This window comes from Moschus berezovskii, chromosome 6, assembly GCF_049115385.1.
Source record: "Moschus berezovskii isolate FMDL1 chromosome 6, NW_MosBer_1.0, whole genome shotgun sequence".
Lineage (NCBI taxonomy): Eukaryota > Metazoa > Chordata > Mammalia > Artiodactyla > Moschidae > Moschus > Moschus berezovskii.
The window spans coordinates 61,552,886-61,579,139 of record NC_142465.1 but is presented as its reverse complement, the minus strand read 5'-3'; the positions used below and the strand labels follow the sequence as shown (position 1 = coordinate 61,579,139).

General features: G+C 48.3%; 2 protein-coding genes and 1 pseudogene across 3 annotated transcripts; 2 read left to right on the top strand and 1 right to left on the bottom strand.

Annotated features, from left to right (window-relative positions):
* Positions 1-2,305: 2,305 nt before the first annotated feature.
* LOC148777625 (protein cornichon homolog 1 pseudogene) lies at positions 2,306-4,219 on the top strand (annotated as a pseudogene).
* Positions 4,220-11,069: 6,850 nt separating this feature from the next.
* On the top strand, positions 11,070-12,399 carry ACKR5 (atypical chemokine receptor 5). The gene is given in 2 exon segments (XM_055396329.2): positions 11,070-12,252; positions 12,254-12,399. Coding segments are annotated over 2 exon segments (1,209 nt in total). The 5' UTR covers positions 11,070-11,079; the 3' UTR covers positions 12,290-12,399.
* Positions 12,400-14,675: 2,276 nt separating this feature from the next.
* Positions 14,676-22,615, bottom strand: ZBTB39 (zinc finger and BTB domain containing 39). Of its 2 annotated transcripts, none has more exons than XM_055395829.2 (2): positions 22,483-22,615; positions 14,676-20,982 (listed from the first exon to the last, which is right to left on the bottom strand). In XM_055395829.2, the coding sequence occupies exon 2, from the start codon at positions 20,936-20,938 to the stop codon at positions 18,815-18,817; it is 2,124 nt and encodes a 707-aa protein (XP_055251804.2). In that variant the 5' UTR covers positions 20,939-20,982; positions 22,483-22,615; the 3' UTR covers positions 14,676-18,814. The 2 variants fall into 2 exon arrangements, with proteins under 2 accessions (XP_055251804.2, XP_055251805.2); XM_055395830.2 differs by having other exon boundaries at positions 22,013-22,523.
* Positions 22,616-26,254: the final 3,639 nt, after the last annotated feature.

Here is a 26,254-nt window from a genome sequence, read left to right as displayed (position 1 = left end):
TCGGCCCTACCCCGCTGTTTTTTATCCTAGCCTTCATCCATGAGAAGGTCTTCTAGGGTGGTCATTTTTAACCTTCTGGACATCATGAACCCCTTTGAGCATCCAAGGAAGGCTCAGTTCAGTTCAGTTCAGTTCAGTCGCTCAGTCGTGTCCGACTCTCCACGACCCCATGAATCACACAGCACGCCAGGCCTCCCTGTCCATCACCAACTCCCGGAGTTCACTCAAACTCATGTCCACAGAGTCGGTGATGCCATCCAGCCATCTCATTCTTGGTCGTCCCCTTCTCCAAGGAAGGCTCAAAGCCCCATAAAAATGACTTCACACAACAGACAGGGTTTTGTATGTAATTTTCAGTGAGTTCACAGACCATCTAAAGCCATTAGGTGCCAGCATCCAGCTCAAAAATCCTCATAGTAAGAGTTTACTGAACTACTAGCAGTGTGACTCAGGCAAGTTGTTTAATCTCTCTTTCCCTCTGTGTGTCTACATAGAACCTACCTCTTTAAGTTGTGAGGATTAAATGAAGTAGTTGCAACTGGCAAATGTAAAGGTAATAGCTGTGAGCTGTAACTGTTACTACAACTCTTCTATGGTGATTCTATGGCATTGAGGTTCTTGACCTTCTATGTAAGAAACACACTGTCATAGGATAACTAAATAGAAGAGGAAGGTGGTATTGAGCTAATTTGCTGCTGCTGCTGCTAAGTCATTTCAGTCGTGTCTGACTCTGTGCAACCCCATAGACGGCAGCCCACCAAGCTCCTCTGTCCCTGGGATTCTCCAGGCAAGAATACTGGAGTGGGTTGTCATTTCCTTCTCCAATGCATGCATGCATGCTAAGTCACTTTAGTCGTGTCCAACTCTGTGCGACCCTATGGACAGCAGCCCACCAGGCTCCTCTGTCCACAGGATTCTCTAGGCAAGAATACTGGAGTGAGTTGCCATTTCCTTCTCTAGTTGAGCCAATTTACAGGGGGGAAAATGGATAGTGTTAGTGGGAATATGGAGAGGATCTTGGTCAATTCCATTAAAAAGGGGTTTTTCCAAGAAGTGGAAAAGGGGTCATGCTTATGCCAGACTTCCCTGGTGGCTCAGACAGTAAAAGCATCTTCCTACAACATGGGAGACCCAGGTTCGATCCCTGGGTTGGGAAGCTCCTCTGGAGAAGGAAATGGCAACCCACTCCAGTGTTCTTGCCTGAAAAATCCCATGGATGGAGGAGCCTGGCAGGCTGCAGTCCATGGGGTCGCAAAGAGTCGGACACGACTGAGAGACTTCACTTCACTTTATGCCAGACGCTTTACATATACAATGTATCTCATATAATAATCCTGCAAGGAAGCACCGTCATTTTCATTTTACACATAAAAATGTAGGTTCAGGAAGATAAAGTGACTTGCTCAAAGTCACACAGCTACTTACTGGTGGGACAAGGTGTCAAAGCTAGGTCTGATCCCCAAGCTAGGGTTCTCTTTACCGTCTCCATAATGAGTGAGGGAGCAAGAATAACTGAGCAGTGCCAGGATCTGGTCGCTGGACCACATCCATCATTGGGGAGCCTGGGGAGCCCCTGATCTGACAAGGCTGCCTCCTGGCATGGGGACGCCACTGCAGGCAGGCAGAGCACCTTCCAAGCTTGGACTTGGCTTCTGCACTCAATGACCTTCAGGAAGCTCAGGTTGGGGAAGGAAGTACAGTTGTTGCCAAACTCCTCTGCCCTGACCTGTCCACAATCCACCTGCCCTCACACACGAAATAGGGTCTTTGGCCACACAGGCCGGGCAAGCAGGGCAATTCCTGGGACAGCTCACATTGCCCCTTTCTCCAATGTCCAGACACAAGGCCCTGGCCCCCTCCCGACCCTGGGAATCTGCTTGCCTTTATCTGTGCCTCTCAATCACTCCTTCCTGGTACCTTCCTTCCTTTCTGATTGTTGATTACAATGTCTTGTCTATATATATTTGAAAAAAAGGGGGGGGGAGGGGAGGTTGGGAGGAGAGAGAGGAAAGAGTAAATTTCCAGGAATTGTTTGGCTGCTGCTGCTCTTATTGCTTGGAGCAAAGTGTTTGCCGCCACCTCCTCCTGCCCAGCTTGGCAAGAAGCCTGGGCTCCTGCCCCTCCTTTTTCCCCTCCCTTCCAGTCTCTCTTTTCAGCTGCCTACCTCGTCCCTCCTAAGAAAAACACCCACAAGAAAACTGCAGAGCTATCACTTATTCCTTCCTGAGGGAGCAGCTTTCCCTCTGGGCCTCTGCCAGAAGGAACCACCAGCATTTCCTCTTGCTGAAATTAACTCAGTTGGGTGATGGGGGTGGGGGAGGGGACTGGGGAGCAGGTGGAGGTGAGGAACAAGGGGTGATGTCTCCATATGGGAGGGAAGAGGTCCTTGACAGAAGATTCAGAGACCTGGGAGCAAGTCACTAAAGGAAACAACCACAGATCAGAATGTGTGGTCCACGTGGAGAGAACAGAAGTGAGTGAAGTGAAGTCGCTCAGTCGTGTCCGACTCTGTGCGACCCTACAGACTGAGCCCACTAGGCTCCTCCGTCCATGGGATTTTCCAGGCAAGAGTACTGGAGTGGGGTGCCATTTCCTTCTCCAGAGAGAACAGAAGCCAGAACTAAAGGTTTTTCTGGAGGGTGTTCAGTCCAGTGGAGCCTCCATCTGTGTGGGTCAAAGGCACTGAGAAGGAAGTGAAAATTCTCAGAAGGTTCCTTACTGAAAAGAGGTAGCCCATAGGACAGAAACTGAGATCCTAAACAGAGAGAGTAGAACTGTCTGAAAAATAAAAGTAAACCTCATTTTAGGGACTTCCCTGGCAGTTCAGTGGTTAGAACTGGGCACTTTCACTGCCAGAGCCTGGGTTTTGATCCCTGGTCGGGGAACAAAGATCCCACAAACCACACGACATGGCAAACACACACACACACACATCACATTTTATCTGTTTTTTAATCATTTTCTTCCTCTCTGCCTTTTAAAAAATTATTTATTTATTTACTTATTGCTTTCCAGGTGGTGCCAGTGGTAAAGAATCCAGTTGCTAATGCAGGAGACACAGAGACTCAGGTTTGATCCCTGAGTCGGGAAGATCCCCTGGAGTGGGAAATAGCAATCTGTTCCAGTGTTCTTGCTTGGAAAATTCCATGGACAGAGGAGCCTGGAGGGCTACAGTCTATGGAGTCCCAAAGAGTCGGACATGATGGAGAGAACGTACTTATTTATTTATTTTTGGCTGTGCTGGGTCTTCCTTTCTTCTCTGACTTTTCTCTAGTTGCAGAGAGCGAGACCTACTCTCCAGTTGCGGTGCAGAGAATTCTCACTGCGGTGGCTGGTCTTGTTGCGGATCCCGGGCCCTAGGACACCCGGGGTCCTGTAGTTGCGGTTCCTGGGCTCTAGAGCACAGGCTCAATAGTTGTGGTACATGGGCTTAGTTGTTCCACGGCATGTGGGATCTTGAGAGACCAGTGATCGAACCCATGTTTCCTGCATTGGCGGCATACAGATCCTTTACCACTGAGCACCAGGGAAGCCCCCAAAACGCCACATTTTACATCATCACAGCTCATCGTGACAGATTTCTGGACCTGGGAATGATCTGATATGTGAGTGGAGATGTAACACAGTAAGAAATATATTTTTTGGCGGCGGCGGCGGCAGCGGAGGTATGGGATGCGCCCGCAGGAAGTGAATGGTTTTATCCAGAGGGCCTTGCGCGGCCTTTCTCCGCTGGCAAAGCGCTGCTCCCTTCTCCCAGGCCACTGCATTCACTTTCGCGGCCTCCTGCTATGTGCTGGCTGGCTGCTGCTCATCTCCGCGTTCATCTTCTTCGCCATTTGATTATAGCATTGGTTGAGCTGAAGACTGATTACAAGAATCCTATAGGCCAGTGTAATACCTGAATACTCTTGTCTTTCCTGAGTACTTCATCTATGCTTACTTTCTTTTTTTTTTTTTTTATGCTTTCTTCTGTGTCATGTTTCTTTATGTAGTAGAGTGGTTTACGCTGGGTGTCAATATGCCCCTCTTGGCATATCATATTTGGAAGTACGTGAGTAGACCAGTGATGAGTGGACCAGGACTCTGTGATCCTACAGCCACGATGAATGCAAATATTCTAGCATACTGTCAGAAAGAAGGATGGTGCAAATTAGCTTTTTATCTTCTAGCCTTTTTTTACTACCTATATGGCACGATATATGTTTTGGTGAGCTCTTAGAACAATGCTCAGAAGAACTGGTCCAGTTAAGGGCATGCAAAAAGCCACCAACGAATGGATTCTATCCAGCAAGATCCTGTTTCCAAGAGTGGCCTATGGAATCTGATCAATTACTTTAAAAAATGATTCCTTAGTTTTTTAATGTTTCCACATTTTTTTGCTTTTGGAAAGACTGTTTTCATATGTTATACTTGGATAAAGAATTTAAATGGAATTACATATAAATTAACATAAAATGATGCTTCTGGTATTGACAGGTTGGAACTTGCACTCCTTAAGGAACAGCCATAATCCCTTGAATGATTGCATTAATTATTGACTGTCCTTAGTCCATTGGAAGCTTTTGTTCATAGGCGCTTATAGGGCTCATTTTGGTTTTATTGAAATGCCATTTAATTATAAATTAGCTGTAGATATCAGATGCTTCTGATGAACTGGAATTATGTATCTGACCTATGGGAAACTTCATGCGTTTCATTATCTATCATGTAGGTGATTATATACGGATGCATTAAAAAAAAATAAGAGTGGGATTTTTTACCCCCTTGGACTTGAAATACTATCCCTGCATACTGCAAGAATGAGAGAGTTTCTCCTATTTCCACCAGCGTAATATACTTGCTTTAATTCTTAAGCATAAGTGAACATGATGCAAAAATATATTCTGACTTACTTGTGAAGAATGCATTTAAAGCTATTTTAAATGTGTTTTAATTTGTGAGACTTTACTTATTAAGAAATTGGTTACTATACTTAATGTTATAATCTGGTGATAAAGGTATTCTTAAGAATTTGCAAGTACTTTAGATTTTCAAAACTGAATGAGAGAGAACATTTTATAACCATCCAGCTGTTCCTTTAATGCAATACAATAAAACTCTGAAATTTAAAAAAAAAATTATATATATATATAGTCTCTGCCTCCAGTTCCTCACACAGAGCTCCTAAAACCTTTGTCATTTCCTGAGTGATGAGAGCATCTTACACAGAGTTCCCAGTTTCCTTGGAAATTCCTGGGTGATAGGAATGTCTTTGTTCTAATGAGGTAACTCCTGGCCATGATAGGAATGTCTTTGTTCTAATGAGGTGACTCCTGGCCAGCTCCTGAATGGCTTCAGGATAGGGGTGCCCACCAGAAAAACCAAGCCTTGATTAGAAGCTTAGAACTTTCAGCTTCACTCCTACCATCCTCTGGAGAGAAGAAGGGTGTTGGAGGCTAAATTAATAATCAATCGTGTCTATGTGACGATGCCTCCATAAAAACTCCTAAACTATGGGGTTCAGAGAGCTTCCAGTTTGGTGAACAACACATCCATGTGCCAGGCGGGTGGTGTATTTCAACTCCATGGGGACAGACCTCACCCTATGTACCTCTTTTTCTGGCTCTTCATTTATAGCCTTTACAATAAAACAGTAAACATAAGTAAATATTCTCCTGAGTTTTGTGAGTCATTCCACCAAATTATGAAAACTGGCAGGAGGGGATTGTGGGAACCCCCAACTTTGTAGTCACATTGGATAGAAGTGTGGGTACCTAGAGGAACCCATTGCTTGCAGCTGAAGTAAGGACAATCTTGTGAGCCCTTCAACCTGTGGAATCTGACACTAATGCCAGGTGGTTGGTGTCAGAATTGAATTAAATTACAGAATGCCCAGTTGATGTCTGGAGAGTTGGAAAACTGGTTGGTGTTGGGGGGAAACTCTACACATTTGGTGTCAGAAGTGTCATGAGTAGAGAAACAGTTTTTCTAAAGAAAGCTTTAAGAAAACTGAAAGATTTAAAATATCCTTTTCCATGGAGCTGGTTGGTGGTGATGGTGGCATTAAGTACATGTGAATGTACAGATGGCCAATAAACATGAAAAAATGGTCAACATCACTCATTATTAGAGAAATGCAAATCAAAACTACAATGAGATATCACCTCACACTGGTCAGAAAACCATCATCAAAAGATCTACAAACAATAAATGTTGGAGAGGATGTGGAGAAAAGGGAACCCTCTTGCACTGTTGGTGGAAATGCAAACTGATATGGCCACTATGAAGAATGGTATGGAGGTTATTTTTAAAAACTAGGAATAAAACTACTGTATGACCCAACAGTGGTAAAGAATCTGCCTGCCAATGCAGGAGGTGCAGGAGATGTGGGTTCAGTCCCTGGGTCAGGAAGATCCCCTAGAGGAGGAAATGGTAACCCACTCCAAAATTCTTGCCTGGAAAATTCCATGGACAGAGGAGCCTGGTGGGCTGCAGTCCACGGGACACAAAGAGTCAGCCACTAAAATCCCACTATTGGGCATATACTGAGAAAGCCATAATTCCCACTGTTGGACATATACTGAGAAAACCATAATTCAAAAAGACACATGTACCCCAGAGTTCATTGCAGCATTATTTACAGTAGCCAGGACAGGGAAGCAACCGAGATGTCCATCAGCAATGAATGGATAAAGAAGTATTACTTAGCCATAAAAAGGAATGAATTTGAGTCAGTTCTAGTGAGGTGAATGAACTTATAGCCTGTTATACAGAGTGAAGTAAGTCAGAAAGAGAAAAGCAAATATTGTATATTAATGTATATATATGGAATCTAGAAAAATGGTACTGATGAACCTATTTGCAGGGCAGGAATAGAGATGCAGACATAGAGAATAGACTTGCGGACACAGCTAGGGGTGGGGGTGGGAGGAGAGGGTGAGATGAACTGAGAGAGTAGCACTGTAACGTATACATCACCATATGTAAAATAGCTAGCTAGCAGAAGTTGCTGTATAACACATGGAGCTCAACCTGGTGCTCTGTGCCAACTTAGAGGGGTGGAATGAGGCGGGGGTGGGAGGCAGGTTCAAGAGGCAGGAGACATATGTATATTTATGGTGGTGATGGTTGCATTGTCACATTATGGTCATGTTATTGTATAGCAGAAACCAACACAACACTGTAAAGCAATTATCTTCCAAAAAAAGTTAAAAAAGAACTTTTAAAAGTATATGTGAATATACTTAATTCTACTGAACTAGATACTTTAAAATAGCCGCAATGGTAAATTTGATGTTATGTTTATTTTACCACAATTAAAAAGGTCAATTAGCAGACTTTTAAAAAAAACACTTTTTGAATGGGTAAACAAAATGCACTATATCCACACAATGGAATATTCAGTTCAGTTCAGTTCAGTCACTCAGTCGTGTCCGACTCTCCACGACCCCATGAATCACAGCACGCCAGGCCTCCCTGTCCATCACCAACTCCCGGAGTTCACTCAAACTCATGTCCACAGGAACATTACTTAGCCATAAGAAGAAATGAAGTATAGATACAAGCTACAACACAGATGAATCTCAAAAATGTTACTCTAAGTGACACAAATCAATTAAGTTAGAACACTCCCTCGCACCATACACACACATACGCACATACAAAACTCAAAATGGCTTAAAGACAAATATAAGAAATGACATCATAAAATTCTTAGAAGAGAAGATAGGCAAAACAGTTTCTGACATAAATTATAGTGATGTTTTCTTCGATCAGTCTCCAATAAATATAGAATAGAAATAAAATAGAAATAAGCAAATGGAACCTAATCAAACTTACAAGTTTTGCACAGAAAAGGAAGCCATAAACAAAATGAAAAGACAACCTACTGAATGGGAGAAATTATTTTTGCCAATGATGCAAGTAACAGGGCTTAATTTCCAAAATATGCAAACAGCTCATATAACTCAATAACAAAAAAAATCAAAAAATGAGCATAAGACTTAGACATTGTTCCAAAGAAGGCATACAAATGGTTGATAGGAAAAGGAAAAGATGCTCAACATTGCTAATCATCAGAGAAACGCAAATCAAATTTACAATGAGGTATCACCTCACACCAGTCAGAATGGCTGTTTTTTAAAAGTCTACAAATAATGAATTCTGGAGAGGATATGGAAAAAAGGGAACCCTTCTACACTGTTGGTGGGAAAGTAAATTAGTGCAGCCATTACAGAAAACAGTATGAAGGTTCCCTAAAGAACTAAAATTAGAGTTGCCATATGATCCCCTCCTGGACATATCCAGAGAAAATTCTTTCAAAAAAGATGCATTCACTCCAATGTTCATAGTGGCACTATTTATTATAGCCAAGACATGGAAGCAACCTAAATGTCCATCAGTAGATAAATGGATAAAGAAAATGTGGATACTAGTCAACCATAAAAAAGAAGGAAATAATGCCATTTGCAGCAACACAGATAAATCTAGAGATTATCATACTAAGTGAAGTCAGAGAAAGACAAACACCATATGACATCACTTAGATTGGAATCTAAAATATGATACAAATAAACTTATTCTTATTTACAAAACAGAAACACTCACAGACATAGAAAACAAACTTATGGTTACCAAAAGGGGAAAGGTGAGGGGGGGGTGGATAAATCAGGAGTTTGGGATTAGCAGATACAAACTACCATGTATAAAATAGATAAGCAATAAGGTCTTACTGTATGGCATAGGAACTATATTCAATATCCTATAATAAACTATATAACCACTGGTGGTTCAGTGGTTATGACTCCATGCTTCCACTGCATGGGGAATGGGCTGGATCCTTGGTCGGGGAACTAAGATTCTCTGTGCGGCATGGTCCAAAAAATAAGCAATATATATATATAACTGAATCACTTTGCTATATACCAGAAACTAATATAACATTGGAAATCACCCATACTTCAGTTTTTAAAATATTTTAATATTATGCTAAGTGAAAAAGAAAAGACACAAAGGTCACACATTGTATGATTCAACTGATATTAATTATCTTTAATACATAAATGGCTTGCCAGGTGGTGCTAGTGGTAAAGAATCCACCTGACAATGCAGGAGATGTAAGAGATATGGATTCGTTCTCTGAGTCGGGAAGATCCCCTGGAGGAGGAAATGGCAACCCACTCCAGTATACTTGCCTGGAAAATTCCATGGACAGAGGAGCCTGGTGGGCTACAGACCATGGGATCACAAAGAGCTGGACACGACTGAGCAACTGGGCACAATACATAAAACCAGAGAGACAGAAAGCAGAACAGTGGCTGCCAGGACTGAAGAGAGAGCAGACTTCAGAGTGCAGGCTTGACGGATGTAACAAAATTTTCTTCTGGGTGACAAAAATATTTTGGAATCACATAGAGGTAGTGGTTGCACAACAATGTGAATACTAAATGCCACTGAATTGTAAACTTTAAAATATTAATATTTTCACAGGGATTTCACCTCGATTAATTTATATATGTCCAGTCCCCTCCAGCCAGCACACCCCTGGCCCCACAAAGCATGGGCCTAGATCCAGGTGGCTCTGCTCTCACTTCAATGCCGCTGTGTGGCTTGTGTGAGACAGGCAACATCTCTGGATAAGGAAGCCCATCCTCCCTCCCCACAGGGGTTCCTGGGGGATCAAATGACTAACTGAGATGAAAAAGCTCAGCTGACACAAGATGCTCACCAAGAACACACATCTGGGGCTCCGAGCCTTCCCCTCAGCTTGGAGTGGGAAAGAAGCCTGGTGTCTGTCTGTATTCTCTCTCTCTCCTCCACACTTGTCTGGAGCAGTATGGGGCTTGGGGGCTGGAGAATGCTGTTCACCTCCCCCTCCCCAACCAGGAGTCTCCCTGAAGCTCAGCACAGTCCCCTCCCCATTCAGTCTTACCTCTCTCCAGAGTCTCACGTCAGATCACAGAATGAAGGCTGGAGGAATGGCAGGGTGGCCATTCAGCAGAAGGGCCAGAGTGATTACATCTGAATGATTTTCAGATTTATTTTAGCCCTCCTACCCCCATCCTGTTCTATTTCAGTAGGAGTCAAGACAGACAGGGAAGAGTGGGATTCCAACCCAGTTTATCAGTGGAAAATAAATACATATATAAAGCTTTAGCATGTCACCTTGATGGCTCATTTAATTCTCACAAACACCCTTATTAGTAAATATGATTGTTGTCCCATTTTGCAGAGGAGAGCATTGAGGCTTAAAGAGGTAAATATACCCAGCCACAGGAGTCTGGATTTTAATGTTTGCAGCCTGACTCCTCCCTGTCACCGCCACACTGGAACTTTTGCTGTGACTTCCCCTCTAACTGGATTGGGAGAAGGCAGGAAAAACCCCGACCCTCTCCCACAGAGCCTCAGCCAGTGATACTGCTTCCCGGATGAGAAGGGCGGCCCTGAAGCCTGCAGCAGAGCCAGCTCCACAGCCACAGTCTCTTCAGCCTCCCTGCCGCTCCCCAACGGTCCAGACCCACCAGCCCTCCCCGACCGGAGGTGCTCTCGACAGGGAAGCTCAGGTGAGGGTCACCCTCTCTTAGGGAAGCAGGGCATGGGGTCTGGAGGTGATTGGTTTTCCTGCATGATCCACAGATGTCCCCAGGGATGAAGCAGAGGGGTGTGCATGTAGGTATGTGTGTGTGTGTGTGTGTGTGTGTGCATGTCCCACACGCAAGGCCCAAACAGTGAGACAAAGCAGGAGCCCCTAAGGAAGGCCTGCACAAAAGGGCCAAGCAATGAAGCTCCAGGAGAGAAGCAGAGATGGAGCCCACCTGGGGGGACTGGTCGCTGGGAAGAAGGTGGTTGGGCTCTGGCCTCTCCCACTATGGAGACCCCTTAACAGAATATTTCTGTTCATGGGTCAAAGCCGGCAGTGAGTTATGTGCTATTTATTCACGGTTCGAATGTTACACTTCCCTTTCTTCCTCTTCAGACTCAGGATCTTTCCCCAAAACCTCCTGGCCCCGTGGCCTGTGACCTTGGGGACACGAGGCTGCCTTCGAGGCTCCCTTGCTCCTCCAGCCCTCCCTTCTTCCCATTAGGCACTTGCCAGTCCTCATGTCGGCCACCTCGGGGCCCAGCGTGGAGCCCACCAGGGACGTGGGAGAGATCTACAACTGGACGGAGCTGCTGCACTTCTTCAACCACACCCTGCCTGAGTGCCACATGGAGCTCAACGAGAACACCAAGCGCGTAGCCCTCTTTGTGCTCTACCTGGCCATCTTCGTGGTCGGGCTGGTGGAGAACCTCCTGGTGATCTGCGTCAACTGGCGGGGTTCGGCCCGCGCAGGGCTGCTGCGTCTCTACGTCCTCAATATGGCCATCGCCGACCTGGGCATCATCCTGTCTCTGCCCGTGTGGATGCTGGAGGTCACGCTGGACTACACCTGGCTCTGGGGCAGCTTCTCCTGCCGCTTCACCCACTATTTCTACTACGCCAACATGTACAGCAGCATCTTCTTCCTCGTGTGCCTCAGCGTGGACCGCTACGTCACCCTCACCAACGCCTCTCCCTCCTGGCAGCGCCATCAGCACCGAGGGCGCCGGGCCGTGTGTGCCGGTGTCTGGGTCCTCTCGGCCCTCATCCCGCTGCCCGAGGTGGTCCACATCCGGCTGGTGGACAGCTTTGAGCCCATGTGCCTCTTCATGGCACCTTTTGAAACGTACAGCACGTGGGCCATGGCGGTGGCCCTGTCCACCACCGTCCTGGGCTTCCTGCTGCCCTTGCCCCTCATCGCCGTCTTCAACGTGCTGACGGCCCGCCGGCTCCGGCAGACGGGACAGCCCGAGGGCCGGCGCCACTGCCTGCTGGTGTGCGCCTACATAGCCGTCTTTGTCATCTGCTGGCTGCCCTACCACCTGACCCTGCTGCTGCTCACACTTCACGGCACCCACATCTCCCTCCACTGCTACCTGGCCCACCTGCTCTACTTCTTCTACGACGTCATTGACTGCTTCTCCATGCTCCACTGTGTTGTCAACCCCATCCTCTATAACTTCCTCAGCCCGAGCTTCCGGGGCCGGCTCCTCAATGCCGTGGTCCATTACCTTCCCAAGGTCCAGGCCAGGGAGGGCAGACATGCCTCCTCCTCCTCTTCCTCCTCCACCCAGCATTCCATCATCATCACCAAGGAGGGCATCCAGCCCCCTGCAGCCAGCCCCCACCACCACCCAAGCCTGAACTTCCAGGCAGCAAATACCCCACCCACCTCTGCTCCTCAGTCTCTTGTAGCCAGCTGAGGAAGAGTCCAGTGTCCTCCACCAGTGAAGTAGGAAACTGGAAGTAGGTGAGAGATCTGGCGGGGGGGCGGGGTGGCATGGGAGAGGGTCAGAGCACTCATGGCCAATATTGAGTATGTCTTCAAATATTGAGGTGGGGATGAGGAGGGAGGCAGGCAGGGGAAGAGAGCAGATCCTTGGCGTTGTACTATTTGAAACCATCCTTGTGTCAAAGGGAGAGATGTGGGGGTGGGGGAAGGTGAAATAAAGAATAGAGAGAGACACGACTCTGAATCTCTGAACAAGTCTGCACTGCAAGCTAGGATTGGGAATGGAGCTGAGGCCAAAGAGATGCTCAGCAAAAACCACCCCAGCCGGAAAGAGTGAGCTCCACAGGAACCGCACACAACTTTCCTTTTGTGTTTGCGCTTGTTGACCTCCCAGCACATCATGCAGGCTGCAGGGACAAGAGGCCAGAGGCCAAGGAGCCAGGAGGCCTCAGCAGGCTGTTTCCCAGCAGTGCATCCTCAATGCGATGATAAATGGAGCGGGTGGGGACAGCGGGGGCGGGTGAGGCCGAGGTCTGAGACAGGCACCCTGCAGCTGGGCCGCAAGGAGGACTCTCCTCCCCCACCATTCAGGAAAGGGCTTGCTGACACTCTCCTCCTTGTCCATCCTGATCCCCCTCCCCCCACAAGCAGAGGAGCTGTCCCGAAGTCCATGCTGCTCATAGCCCCTCTGCCCCCAGCTCTGGGTCTAGCACGTTTCCAGACTTCTGCCCCGAGTCCCTCCCTTTCTCTCTGGATCCCAGGAACAAGGGACAACTATTCTGGGAGCAGACTTCAGGATGGGCAGCATTCTGATGTTCCATTCTGGATGTTCCATTCAGATGTTCCATTCTGGAACAAGGGACAACCATTCTGGGAGCAGACTTCAGGATGGGCAGCAGCAGGCACTCACAGGTGCTCTGTCCCTCTGTCCTGTCCCTGCAGGGGGTGGGAAGTGGAAATCCTCCAGTTCTCTCACAGGGCAGAGGCCTGGTGTCTCCTAAGTCAGTTTTCACCCTCAGGCTTCTTTCTTCCTGGCCAAGTCTCCTCATAATTTTCCTGTCCAGCAACTTCTATTCACACTTGTCCTATAGATAGGAACAGAAGTCCTCTTGCAAACATGGAGGTCTTCTGGAAAGGGCTCTATATACCCTAGAGCCCTGTTTGAGAAACTAGGACCTTGTCCACGAAGCACTCTGACTGAAGTAAAGCCTCAGAGCAGGCCCCAGCCCACCAGTCCTGAGCCCCCCGCCTCTGCATCCTGCCTGCGGAGAACTGAGGGGCTTATGGACACAATCACTGAGACTTTCTGTCCTGCTCAAGTGCTCAGTTATGTCTGGAATGTTTAATTTGGAATAGCTACTCACTGACCTGGAGGGCCTCCCCCTCTGCTCTTGGAAATCTGAGATGCATTAAACAGATTCACCAGATGCATTAAACATGTGCTCCAGCACTGTATGAACCCATTTGTCAGGAGCACCAAGGGAAGTCCGTTTAACTCCCTCTGTTCACTGGACCCAAACGTGAAAAAGGGTCTTTTTATTTAAAGGGTCTTCATGCTACAAACCGCTGCTCAGTGGCACAGAGCTGAAGCCTTTTTCAACTAGGGGAGTCCAGGAACCTAACAATGCAGAGAATGAAGACTTTCCTCCCCTGTGCCCACATAAAAACCCAGCCCAGATCCAATGCCCTTATCATTGCCGACCCCAAATCAGACTCCCGAAGTTCCCTCAAGGAAACCCAGATCTACATCTCTGTTACATTCTAGGTTACCTGAGACCACTTTCCCAACATCTTTTCTCACAGACTCCACTTCGACAACCAGTGATCACTCTGGTAACACAGGTACTTCCTCAGGGCCTGAGAAGCAAGCAAGGGGCTGATGACAGCAAGGCCCTGGCTGTGTTTGCTGAGCACTGATGGGGGCCGGGTCCAATCCATGTGCCCTGAGACCAAGAGGGCCATGTCACATCCTAACTCTAGAGGTCTCCTCTCTGTAGGGGGGTGTTGGTTACCAACCTCATGAAATTAAGCCAAACCTCTGCCCCCTCTCTGAATCTGCCTTTCTCCATTCCGACACACCTTATCATGTTGAATGGCACCAGCAAGACAATTTGTGACCAACCCTCTGGTCCAAGCAGACATCAGTAGAGTCCCACTGCTCTCTCTGGGCTAACAGAACATTCCCCTTAGAGATGGTCCCTCTGAAAAGGTTGGGTCATTGAGTTAATTTTCCACTAAAAACAGATCAAGTCAACCCCGGGGAATTCCAGCTACAGGAGAGGAAATGTGCTACCTGAAAGAACTCTGGCATCCGCTGAGCAGAATATGCTACTGAGAGGGCGATGGCCCAGACACTCTGAACTGCGAGGGGTGAGCAGACCACAGTAAACAGGAAAAACTACCATTTCAAATTTCCTTTTTTTATTCTAAATAAAAACCACACTTTGTGCTGAACAATGGAATATAAAAGAATCAGATGTACAACGATTTTAGACATCTACTATTTGAGAAAAGAAGTTTACAAAATATACAAAACTTTACAGCAATAGATAGTAAACACTTAAATATTAGGAGGTCAGTACTTATTAATTTAATGGAAGGAGTTAAATGTCAACAACTCTCCTCAGTTTCATAAGAGATGTAGCTAGTAGAGGTGGGAGGGGAGGGTGGACTGGACAGGGGAAGGGTGTTAAAGAAACATCCAAAGTAAAAGCTTCATTTCCATTCTGATATTAAGTTTACCATGAGTAAGCACATTGAAACAAACACTGTGTGCCCTGCTTCCTGATTCATTCAGTGCAGGATTTAGGGAAAAGGACATATGAGGATTCCCAGATGGGCAGGTTTCTGCACACAGCCCACTTCCATGCCAACAAAACCGTGTCCGTATATGAAGAAGTGTAAATTCACTTCCAAAGTTGAATAGTCTGGGGGTCGGAGGGTGATAGGGCACAGCAGGTGGTCAGAAGAGGAATATTCACCAGCAGCAAAACCTGACTGGGGAGAAGGGCGTTAAACTCAGAGGTTTCCTAGAGACAAAAGGGTACTCATAGACTAGAAGAATGTCAGAAAGAATTTTTACCTATTTCTTGACTCCCATCCCCACCTCCTTTCTTCCCAACTAGCCATGAACTAGAGACTCCATGGAGTCTGAAACTTTAGGACCAAACACCAAGGTACAGCAGAGCTTCCCGGCAGGTCCTGTTAGCATCAGTGAGTCACGGATGGGCAGAGGAGTGCCACGATACTGATCCCTTCCTCTGGGCACAAGCAGCTGTTTACAGTGTGCCATTAGAATAGCAGGGGCTTCCCTGGTGGCTCAGATGGTAAAGAATCTGCCTGCACTGCAGGAGACCTGGGTTGGATCCCTGGGTCGGGAAGAACCCCTTGAGATGGGAATGGCTACCCAGCCCAGTATCCTTGCCTGGAGAATTTCATGGACAGAGGAGCCTGGCAGGCTACAGTCCACGGGGTCGCAGAGTCAGAACGACTGAGCGACTAACACAAGAACATTAGAGTATCACCCTTTCCCTCAGGAAAAAAGATGAGAATAGCCTTGTGTTTGCTTTAATGCTCTAGTTGCCACAAAATTCTTAATCGTTTTTAAACAAAGGGCTCTATAAATTATGTAGCCAGTCCTGAGTGCTGAACAAGAAAAAAAGGTGGGGGATGAAAAAGAAAAGACATTCAAGGATCAAACGGAACGAACCTTGGAACAATACAGCAGAAGACAGTGCTAAACTGGGCTCCAGGGCAGAGGGCAACATAACCCAATGAACAGACGATCGAAAATATTTTAAATTCAGAATAAAATTAATACCTTCCACCAGGTATCCTAGAGTGCCCTTTGCCACAATATAGTGTTTCAAGTAAAAGAGTGTGGAAAAGAGTGGCTGGGGGCAGAGGAAGCAAACATGACTCCAAACAGAGGAAGGGTTGAGGTGCAAATATGGGGGACACGCGGGGAACAGTGTATGGTCAGAGCCTCATGAGCTACTGACCCTGCTACATGTCTGATTGCAGCCAACCAAGCCACCCTGGTCAATCACTTGGCCTCAGAAGGATCAGGGGGTGCAGTCTTATTTAGTGTTTTAGGGGTAAAGTTCCAAGGATTTGCTTTTTGGTTTACTGGCAAAAAGGGAAAACTTCACAGTTTCAGGTTAAGTATACAGACTACCCAGCATCAGTGATAACCCTCTGTTAAGGAAAAGGGTTTCTCCAGCATACTGATCCATTCTCAGCTACCCAGCTGGCTTCCAGGGAGTAACCCCACTCTCAAATCTGGCCATTCAAAACTCAGTCCTCACCCACAATCTGGGAGAAACCACTCAGGTTTGAAAAGCTGAGAAGATACTTGACTGTGGTCTTTTACACACTTTCCTTCTTAAACAACTAATGGGAAGAAAGGAAGCAGTCAGTCAGGGATTAAAAGTCTCAGCACTGCTTTCTAACAAGAATGTCCCAAGGGAACATTTAATTCATTGGATTCTGATAGTGAAAGCTGGCCACTTGACAAGTCCCTTCAAGTAATGGTCACCTCACTGGACAGCTATGCACACAAAACTCCGAGGCTTTATCAGTTAGGGCTGGGGGGAGATCCGGGGACAAGTCCAAAAGGGACAGGGCTTTGGTTTACTTGTATGTGTTACTATAACTTCCCAACTTCAGGAAGACTGAGAAAATATGCAAACAGGGCCTTCATGTGATCTTATCCCCTCACCCAGTTCCCAGCCTACTCAACCACAGGATGGAAAGGGGATAAAAGGCCCAGGGATTTAACAAGCCTCAACTTTCTAGAATTTACATACATTCCTTAAACGGCTCCCTGGGTTTATTCTGCAAGAGACTTACCTGGAGGGAAAAGCATTTGCTTGTTTAAAGGCTTGACCTGTTCTCCCCTAGTTCAAGCCCCTACTTCCCAAATATCTGGCCAGGACTGTCCCCTGGAATATGGCTACTTGCTAGGGATAAGCTCATTTTCCTGAAATCTCTTAGCCAACAGAGATGCTGGGTAATATGTATACAAAAACAAAAATAAATAAATATTAATGTCCAAAAAGGCTTTGTGAGTTAATTAGAACTATTTGCTTGTAAAACAGCCCGGGGTGCTGCTGAGTCCCAAGAGGGGCAGGGGCAGGGCCGAGGCCAGGGACCCCCAGAGCTCGCCTGAGCAGGTGAGGTAGTATGGGTTTCGGAGGTGCCACCTTGTGAGATGCGAGATCCGAGGGCTCTCTCCCTCACGCCTTCTTTGGGCAAGATCCCCTCAAAAGGCAACTAAGAACAGAGTCAACCAGCAACCCCAACTGGGCAGATCCATTACCCAGTCACCTGGAGAGGGCTTGAATCAGCTATCAGTCAACAGCACCCTCTGGTGGCCATGCAATGACAGATCAGGATAAATCCAGCAGGTCAAAGGTGAGCTGCCAAAACTCTGGCCCAGTTAGCACAAAGTAAACAACAGGTTACCTGACTGGGACAGACAGAATGTACATCCAGCTACTTGGGTCCCTTTAATCCTGAAGGGCTCACAGGCCACCCCTCCACCTCATGGGGTCTTCGCATCTACACTATAGACCAAAAACACGTCTAGGTGGGAGACTGGATGCAAATTAAGGCAAGGCTGCTGCTTCAGAGACATCCCCACCCTTCCACCAGAAATTCAGGGTCGAGGGAGGTGGCCAGATGATTGATGACTACATCAAAGTGGCTCCCTGTCTTTTTTGCGCACAGGGAAGGCCTGACATCCTGGGCCACCACTCCGTAAGATCACATTTCTTTGGAATTGAGGGGAAAAGAGAAGTCTCCCTTCCTGTCCATCCCAGGCTGCTGCTTTCGGCAGCACTGCAGGACACCTCTTGCGGCTGGCAAGGATTCATCCCAAAGCTTTCAGACCTAAACAGAAAGCTTTGTCCCCGGTTTGGATCCAGCTGCCAAGAGATTTTACTGTCCAATCAGCAGATTAGAGCCCTGGAACAAGCAGGCCCCTCATCCCTGACAGCTTGCCCCTGCTAAGGGCTGGGACCAGCACCCAAGGGTGAGCTGCCTTGTCTTTTCTGAATGACCACATTCCCCAAATCTCTCTCCTAGCTGGCTGTCCCGGTTGGAGGTCTGGCAGTAATACCCACAGTGAATATCTCTCTCCACCTCCCCTGTTCAGTGAGGCTGTTGGCTGGATTCTTAGCAGCATAAAACCTATCAGTAAACTAAAACTCAAGAGGCTGGGGAAGGGAATCTAGCTGACACCAACTGCCTGATGAGATCCCAAAACCAGCCTCCAAAGAATCAAAGACACAGCCCTCCACGGACAAGAACAGGTAAGGAGGTAAACATGACAGGGCCGCTGCTTCTCAGAAACAGTTAGTGTTCATGTGCTATGTATTCTTTCGTCTTCTTTAAACACAGGACAGAACAGAATTCCTAGCAAGGCAAAACTGTAACTTCAGCTGGGGCAGGACCAACAGCCATTAGGAAACCAAGGTCCTGGCTGCCGCCTGGGAGCTCCCCCTGGCTCTGCTGGGACCCAGTCAGCTGTCCGGGTTCTTTTCCGCTTCTTTGGAATGGATAATGTACATGAAGGTCTGCTCGATGGTGAAGTCGGGTGGAAGGCTGCCTTTGTGCACACCGACATGCTTGCTCATGAGGTTAAGGGTAGAGCTGTAGTGGCCACAGACCGTGCAGCGATACATGAGAGCCCCTGAGTGCGTCTTCAGGTGGCACTTGATGGTCGAGCGGCCTCGGAAGAACTTGTGGCACACCTTACACTGGTACGGCTTCTCGCCCGTGTGGATCCGCCGGTGGTAGTTGAACTCACTCGTGTGGGCAAACCTTTTGCCGCACACCTTGCAGCTATACTTGCTGTTCCCGGGTTGGCCCTGCAGCGCCAGTTCCTCACTCAGGAACTCCTCTGCCGGCAGCTTCCGCTTCTGGAGAGCTGGGTTCTGGAGTCCAAAACCAGGCCGTGTGTCAAGGCCACTGTTGCACTTGTGCTGGCTGACATGGTAGCGATAGGCAGCCTCTGACTTGAAGCTCTGGCTGCACAAGTGGCAGCGGAAGAGGGCATCTTCCAGGCTTTGATGCACAGCCATGTGCTTCTCCAGGAGATGCCAGTCCACAAAGCTGTTTGCACACACAGAGCAAGAGAAGACAGAGATGCCAAGGTGGGAAAGTGTGTGCCACATGAGGCTGCAGAGGTTGAGGTGGCGCTGGTCACAGACGCTGCAGGCCTGGCCCTTCAGGTTCAGATGGTCAAGGATATGGCCCCGGACCACATGGAAATCTTTGGCCAATGCCTTCCCACAGGCAGCACATTTCAGCTCTGCAGAGACCGCCCCTGCAAAAAGACCCAGCTTCCCAGGCAAGGGGTCGTTGGGGTGGACGATGATGTTGTTCTCAAATATTCCATCCCGTCGGTGGAGGGTCAGCTGCCACTGGGTAAAGAACTTAGTTTCACACATGTCGCAGGAGAAGAGGAAAATGCCGATGTGGGAGAGAACATGGGTGACCCGGGAGTTCCGGTCCTGGAAATGGGTCTCACAGACCTTGCAGTTGCCAGTCAGCAGGTCCACGTGGTCCCGAGCATGTTGTCGGATCAGCTGAATGTTGGGCTCTAGAACCTTCTTGCATACCTGGCAGGGCATGGCCTTATTCTCTCGGTTTTCACTCTCTCCAAAAGTTAGCTCATCCTCACTGTCATCACTCAATTCAATCACTTCCTCAGCTGTGCCAATCTCCTCAGTGGGGTCTTCAAACTGCAAGTCGTCATCCCCCAGGTCCTCCAGTTGGAGCTCATCCATCTGCCCAAAGCTTGGGTCTTTGGAATGGTCGCTGTTGCTCAGACAGGAGTTGGTCCCAGTGGTAATGTCTACTGCACTGTCAGGGGTGAAGAAGCTGTTCTTACTGAAGTCTCCATTGCTCTGGACTTTGTATGGCTGGCAGGAGCTGGTGCTGGTTTGGATGCCCGTGCTGACAGTGCCCAGGACTGGCTGGGTCACCATGCTGGGGACGGATGTGAACGGAGCAGGGGCATCGTGGTCTTCTGTCTTTGGTGGCAGCGGCTGCAGGCTATGGTTAGTGTCACTGGTAACATTTCTCTCCTCCTCTTTATAGTTTCCTCCAGCATCACTAGGTAACACATAGTTTCTATCAGGACCAAAAGGCTCCCCGCCACCCCGGAGTTCTCCAAGGGGATGGGGGGGTTCTGCTGAGCTACAACTCGGGGTACCAGAGTGGTTCTCGCTGGTGCTGGTCAGGGGCTTGGCCACGGCTGTGCTCTCCAGGTCAGGAAAGGTGGAGTGACAGGCCCGGAGGAGATCCTCCATACCCAGACGCTCCGCTACCTCGTAAATGACCCCAACGTTGATCAGGTCCGTGAAGAGTTCCGACGTGTAGACAAAGCTCAGAATCTTCTCGAAGTTGGCAGGGGTGATGAAGTCCACCACATAGGTCCTGGCAGCATCAAGTCCAGTGTTGAGGAAGAGGTTCTGGAAGTAGCCAGCCGCGCAGGCCAGCACGGCTTTATGGGCTGGAAAAGAACGGCTCCCCACCACGATGGTGACATCGCACATGGTCTCCGAGAGCCGGCACTTGTTGAGTTCTTTCAGCAGGTTGTTGGGGTGGTTGGTGCTTTGCAGTTTGATCCTCATGCCCATCTTAGCAGCTCCTGTGAAGTTGCCTCCTTATCAGCACGGTTAATCTGCGGATAGCAAAAGGATAAGGTGGATGGCCAAACACATCCTTGTAGATGAAGAGCTCTGCGGGACAAAATGCCACCCGTCTGCATGTTTTCAAGCCCCAGGTGGAGAGCAAGCGTGAATGGACATACACTTGCTCCATTCTGCTGGAGGGGACAATGACAGCAGAAGTGATGGGACAGTGACCTTTCTCCCTGTACATCCCTCAAGACAGAGTGATCACGAAAAAATCCAAAAATACTGAAAAAAATCTGATAAACTGTTCTCCAAGAGAAGCTGGAGGCCTGACTGGACAGAAGCTAGTGCTTTAAAGCCAAAGCGTTCTCTTGATACCTTCTTATATTTCATTACCAGAGCAACTGGTTCAAACTTTTCTCATATTAATTTCCTAATTTCTTCCTGAATACAAGCTTTCCTATCTCACTGAGTATATTCTCTTCCCTTACTAGGCCAAATGCCATACACATACTTGAACACAATTATCGAGCTCCATTAGCTCCTGGGGAAAAGATGCTTTATCCTTTCCTTTCCTCTCACTGCTATTTTCTTTCAGGCCCTAAAATAAATCACTTGCTTATTCTTGAGTTCCCATCTTTCCCTATCTAAAGCTACCTGCCTCCTAGCCCAGGTCCATTCTCTGTAGCTTGTGGATGAAGCCAGAGAAGTAAAGGAAAGAACACAACTATGGTATTTAGAATTACCTAAACAGTCTTCAGGTCTTTTTTTCCCCACCCTTTTCAGGAGCTATGCTTATGCTGACCAGAACTGAGAGATTTACCTGATGCCTTGGGATAGGGTTTGGGATAAGAAGCTATCCAATTACACAGGCAACTCCTAAAGGCTTGCTCAGTACCATTTCGCAGCCCCCCCCCCGCCCCTTTTTGAGTCCTGCAGGCCAGAAAAAAGCCAAACTCGCTGCTCTCTCCTTCAGCCTCACGACTCGCCCAGTGCAACACAGCCCCCTTCCTCCACCTCACCACACTGGACTAACTCCCAACTTTTTCTGGGGCCCAGGAAGCCTTTGTTGGGTACCAGCGAAGGATCTCCGGGGCCCTGGTGGCCACACATCAACAGTCAGCAGGTCGGGGCACCGGCAAGCACGAGCGGCAGTGGGAGGGGACGGATTCGGAACTTCTGAGAAGGGACCCCAACAACCGCGCGGCGCCACGGTGTCCCTTCTGGAGGGTCGAATTCGGGAGGAAGGGCGTTGGATCCGGCTGGGGCACTCCATCTAGGGGGCATCGAGCACCTCGGTCCCTTCCCCCAAACTGCCGGGAATTCCTCAGGGCGACCTCGGGCGGGGGCGAGGGGCTGGCGGCGGGGCGCAGAGCCGGCCGGGGGTCGAAGGGACCGGCGGCGGGGCCGGTGGGGGTCGGCGCGCGGCGGGGGAGGATGGATCCGGCCGAGGGCAGCGGGCGGGAGGGCGCCCAGCGAGGGCGAGAGAAAGGCCGGGACGAGGGCCGGGCCTCGGCCAGGGCAGCCCTCGGCCTGGCCGCGCTTACCCGGCTCCGCGGGGCCCGAGCACCATCGCCGCCGCCGCCTCACACAAAGGCCCCGGCCCGCCGTGCCCGGCCCGACGAGGAGGCGGCGCCGCCGGCCGCGGCCAGACTCTCCATCCGCCGCGCTGCTCGCCGCGCCGGCCCGGGCCGCCCCCGCCGCCCGGCCCGCAGCGCCCCCCGCCGTCCCGGAGGAGGCAGCGCCCCCCGCCGCTCGGCCGCAGCGCCCCCGGCCGCCAGGGAGGAGGCAGCGCCCCCCCACGGTGGGGCCGGGAGCGAGGCAGGCTGGCAGTAGCCACCGCGCCACCGGGGACCCCCGGCCCCACCTCTGACCCCCGCGAGGCCCTGGGGCCGCCGCCACCGGGCCTCCGCGGGCATTTGCCAGGACGTTTCCAGCCCTCACCGCCACCACCACCCAAGCCTGGGTTTTTTTGAAGCACTGATCCTGTAGGTGCTGGACCACTCCCTCATCGCCCTGGTACCTGGAGAAGTGAAAAACCCTATCCCAAGGCTAAGCTTAAATCGCCCCCCCTGTTCTACATTCTGAAAGAGATGGGAATCCCAGACCACCTGACCTGCCTCTTGAGAAACCTGTATGCAGGTCAGGAAGCAACAGTTAGAACTGGACATGGAACAACAGACTGGTTCCAAATAGGAAAAGGAGTACGTCAAGGTTGTATATTGTCACCCTGCTTATTTAACTTCTATGCAGAGTACATCATGAGGAACGCTGGGCTGGAAGAAGCACAAGCTGGAATCAAGATTGCTGGGAGAAATATCAATAACCTCAGATATGCAGATGACACCACTCATATGGCAGAAAGTGAAGAGGAACTCAAAGGCCTTTTGATGAAAGTGAAAGAGGAGAGTGAAAAGGTTGGCTTGAAGCTCAACATTCAGAAAACGAAGATCATGGCATCTGGTCCCATCACTTCATGGGAAATAGATGGGGAAACAGTGGAAACAGTGTCAGACTTTATTTTTTGGGGCTTCAAAATCACTTCGGATGCTGATTGCAGCCATGAAATTAAAAGACGCTTGCTCCTTGAAAGGAAAGTTATGACCAGCCTAGATAGCATATTAAAAAGCAGAGACATTACTTTGCCAACAAAGGTCCATCTAGTCAAGGCTATGGTTTTTCCCGTGGTCATGTATGGATATGAGAGTTGGACTGTGAAGAAAGCTGAGTGCCGAAGAATTGATGCTTTTGAACTGTGGTGCTGGAGAAGACTCTTGAGAGTCCCTTGGACTGCAAGGAAATCCAACCAGTCCATTCTAAAAGAGATCAATCCTGGGTGTTCATTGGAAGGACTTATGCTAAAGCTGAAACTCCAATACTTTGGCCACCTCATGCGAAGAGTTGACTCACTGGAAAAGAGTCTGATGCTAGGAGGGATTGGGGGTAGGAGGAGACGGGGACGGCAGAGAATGAGATGGCTGGATGGCATCACCGACTCGATGGACATGAGTTTGAGTGAACTCCGGGAGTTGGTGATGGACAGGGAAGCCTGGTGTGCTGTGGTTCATGGGGTCGCAAAGAGTCGGACACGACTAAGCGACTGAACTGAACTGAACTGAACTGTTCTACATCTCACAGTCCCAAAAGTTTACTCTCAAAACGTCTGCTGGTGTCATTTCAGAAATACTTGTAAGATTGCCACTTTAACTATTTGTCTCCTCCACTAGGCAGTGAGCTTCCTGATGGCAGGGGCTGTTGTTCTGCACACGGCTGTGTCTCCGCTGCTGCCTCCCCCCCGCAACCCCGCCCCAACACACAGGCTCCTGGTTCATAGAAAGGTGCTTAATAAAGCCTGTCTGAATGAAGGAACAAGTACTTGAGGGCTGGGCTCCCGGTGGACCACCCTCCGAAAGTTCATTATGGACCCTCCTTCCAGCTGCGCTGCCAAATGAAGGACTTCACAGTATCCCACTGCACCTTGTCAGCCCAGGCCTATTTCCAACAGCCTGTCCTTCCTGGAGGGGAGCAGAACTTGACACCCCAACATATGCTTCTTTGGCATAAGGATTATTTTTAAGAAGCAGCAGACAGTGGAGAAGCTCTGAAAAATGAGCAGAGGTTACCATTTTGTAAGAGCCATTTACATTTATAAGGGAAATGTCCATTTGTCTCTGAACCGGGAAGAGAAGGGTAGATAATGTCAAGAAAGTCTTAGTTTTCCTGGGTATCCCATGGATATAGGAAGTATACATATTGTTAAACTTCTGTTTCTTTTTTTCCTGTTATGCTGTCTTTTATTATTTACTCAGCCAAGAACCTCAAAGGGTAGAGGGGGAAATTATTTTTCCTCCACTACTTTCTCAACTCTTTCTAGAGCTCCATTTCTCTGCTTCTGCCCTTTAGTGCAGCAGCTATCCTTCAAATCTCCCTAGATGTTCCTGCCCAAGATGTGTCATCAAACCAAGACTTTGCCTGAGTTTCACTGAGAGATGTGGTCAAAACGTAAGGCATGAGCACCATTGCCAGCTATCTCTCTGAAGTTCTCCCCATAGCTTTTACTGTGACGATCACAGGTCATGAAGGTTTTTTGGTTGAATCTTTGTGGTATTCACAGGTCATAACTTGAGGCTCACAGGTTTTTCAGTCAGTCATACTTTTGATTCCCTTTTTGGCATTCCAGTCTTAGAGAGATCATTGGCTTGGTGGTTAGCAGCTGAGGACACACATTTAAAGCTTTTAGGGGAATATAGGACACCAGAGGGACTACTATGATGATTACAAGCTGGACAATTCCCAATGTCTGGAGTGCACTTCAGAGCCATGGTCCCCAAGACCCAAAGGAATCAAAATCAAACCAGTCAAAGAAAGACCCCTTGTGAAGTGGCTTATTCAGTAATCTTAGGTAGCTGAATTCAACCTCCCCAGAAGTGTTGATTTAGGTATGATAGGTGGTGGTGGCCATAGCATAGATACCTATTTGTTCAGCTAAAAGAAAATCTAGAACAACTTCGGCTAGAGAGTCTAAGGATTTTTGTTGGACAGGTATTGCTCCAGCAGTACAATCAGCAAAATCTTCAAGAGTTGAGGAGAGATTCCTGATCATACACCCTCATCTGTACTCACCCCTAACCAGGAGTAGAGGGTCTTGTAAGCAAATCCTGAATCATGAAAGCCTCCTGGTAGGTCCTTTCTAATTTGATGATGTAAATTCAGGGGAGTTGACGCAATGAGGTGAAGAATTTGCATAGGGCCTTAAAGAACAAACTCTTTTCCAGCATCCCCATTGATTACAACTGAGATATCAATCCCTGGGGAAGCATTTTGATGATGGGTCCCTAGAAGGATATAATAGGGGAGGCCTGGGTGTTGTTCTAGATACTTTTTGTGTTTTTAGTAAGATTTTGCCATTTTTGTAGGTATTTATAGATTCTGGAACCATCATTCTTAGACATAAAAATAGGCAGCTATGCCAGAATTCACTCTTTGGAGCTTAAGAATACTGTTACGTTTTTAGCTAAGATTTTGGGTCTCTTGAAGCTAAACTAATACCTAAAAGGAATTGCCACTGGGTTGGAGATTGTGTGACATTTTACAAGTGTATTTCTTTGCATGGAAATTTTATTGATGTTGACATTCTATGACCAAAATGGGAGTCTCTCTGTTAGGTGATGAGCACTCTAACAGCTTTTAAATGCTCATCAATGTTTGTGGCTTGTTGGCTTCGAATCTTCCCATTAACAATAGCCTTTATCTACACTAAGAGAGACAAACAAGCATGTGCATCTTAACACACCAGCAGTAACCAAGAAATGTCACTGC

Coding starts and splice junctions, on each gene's coding strand:
- ZBTB39 (XM_055395829.2), bottom strand. CDS start 20,938: ATGGGCATGAGGATCAAACTGCAAAGCACCAACCACCCCAACAACCTG.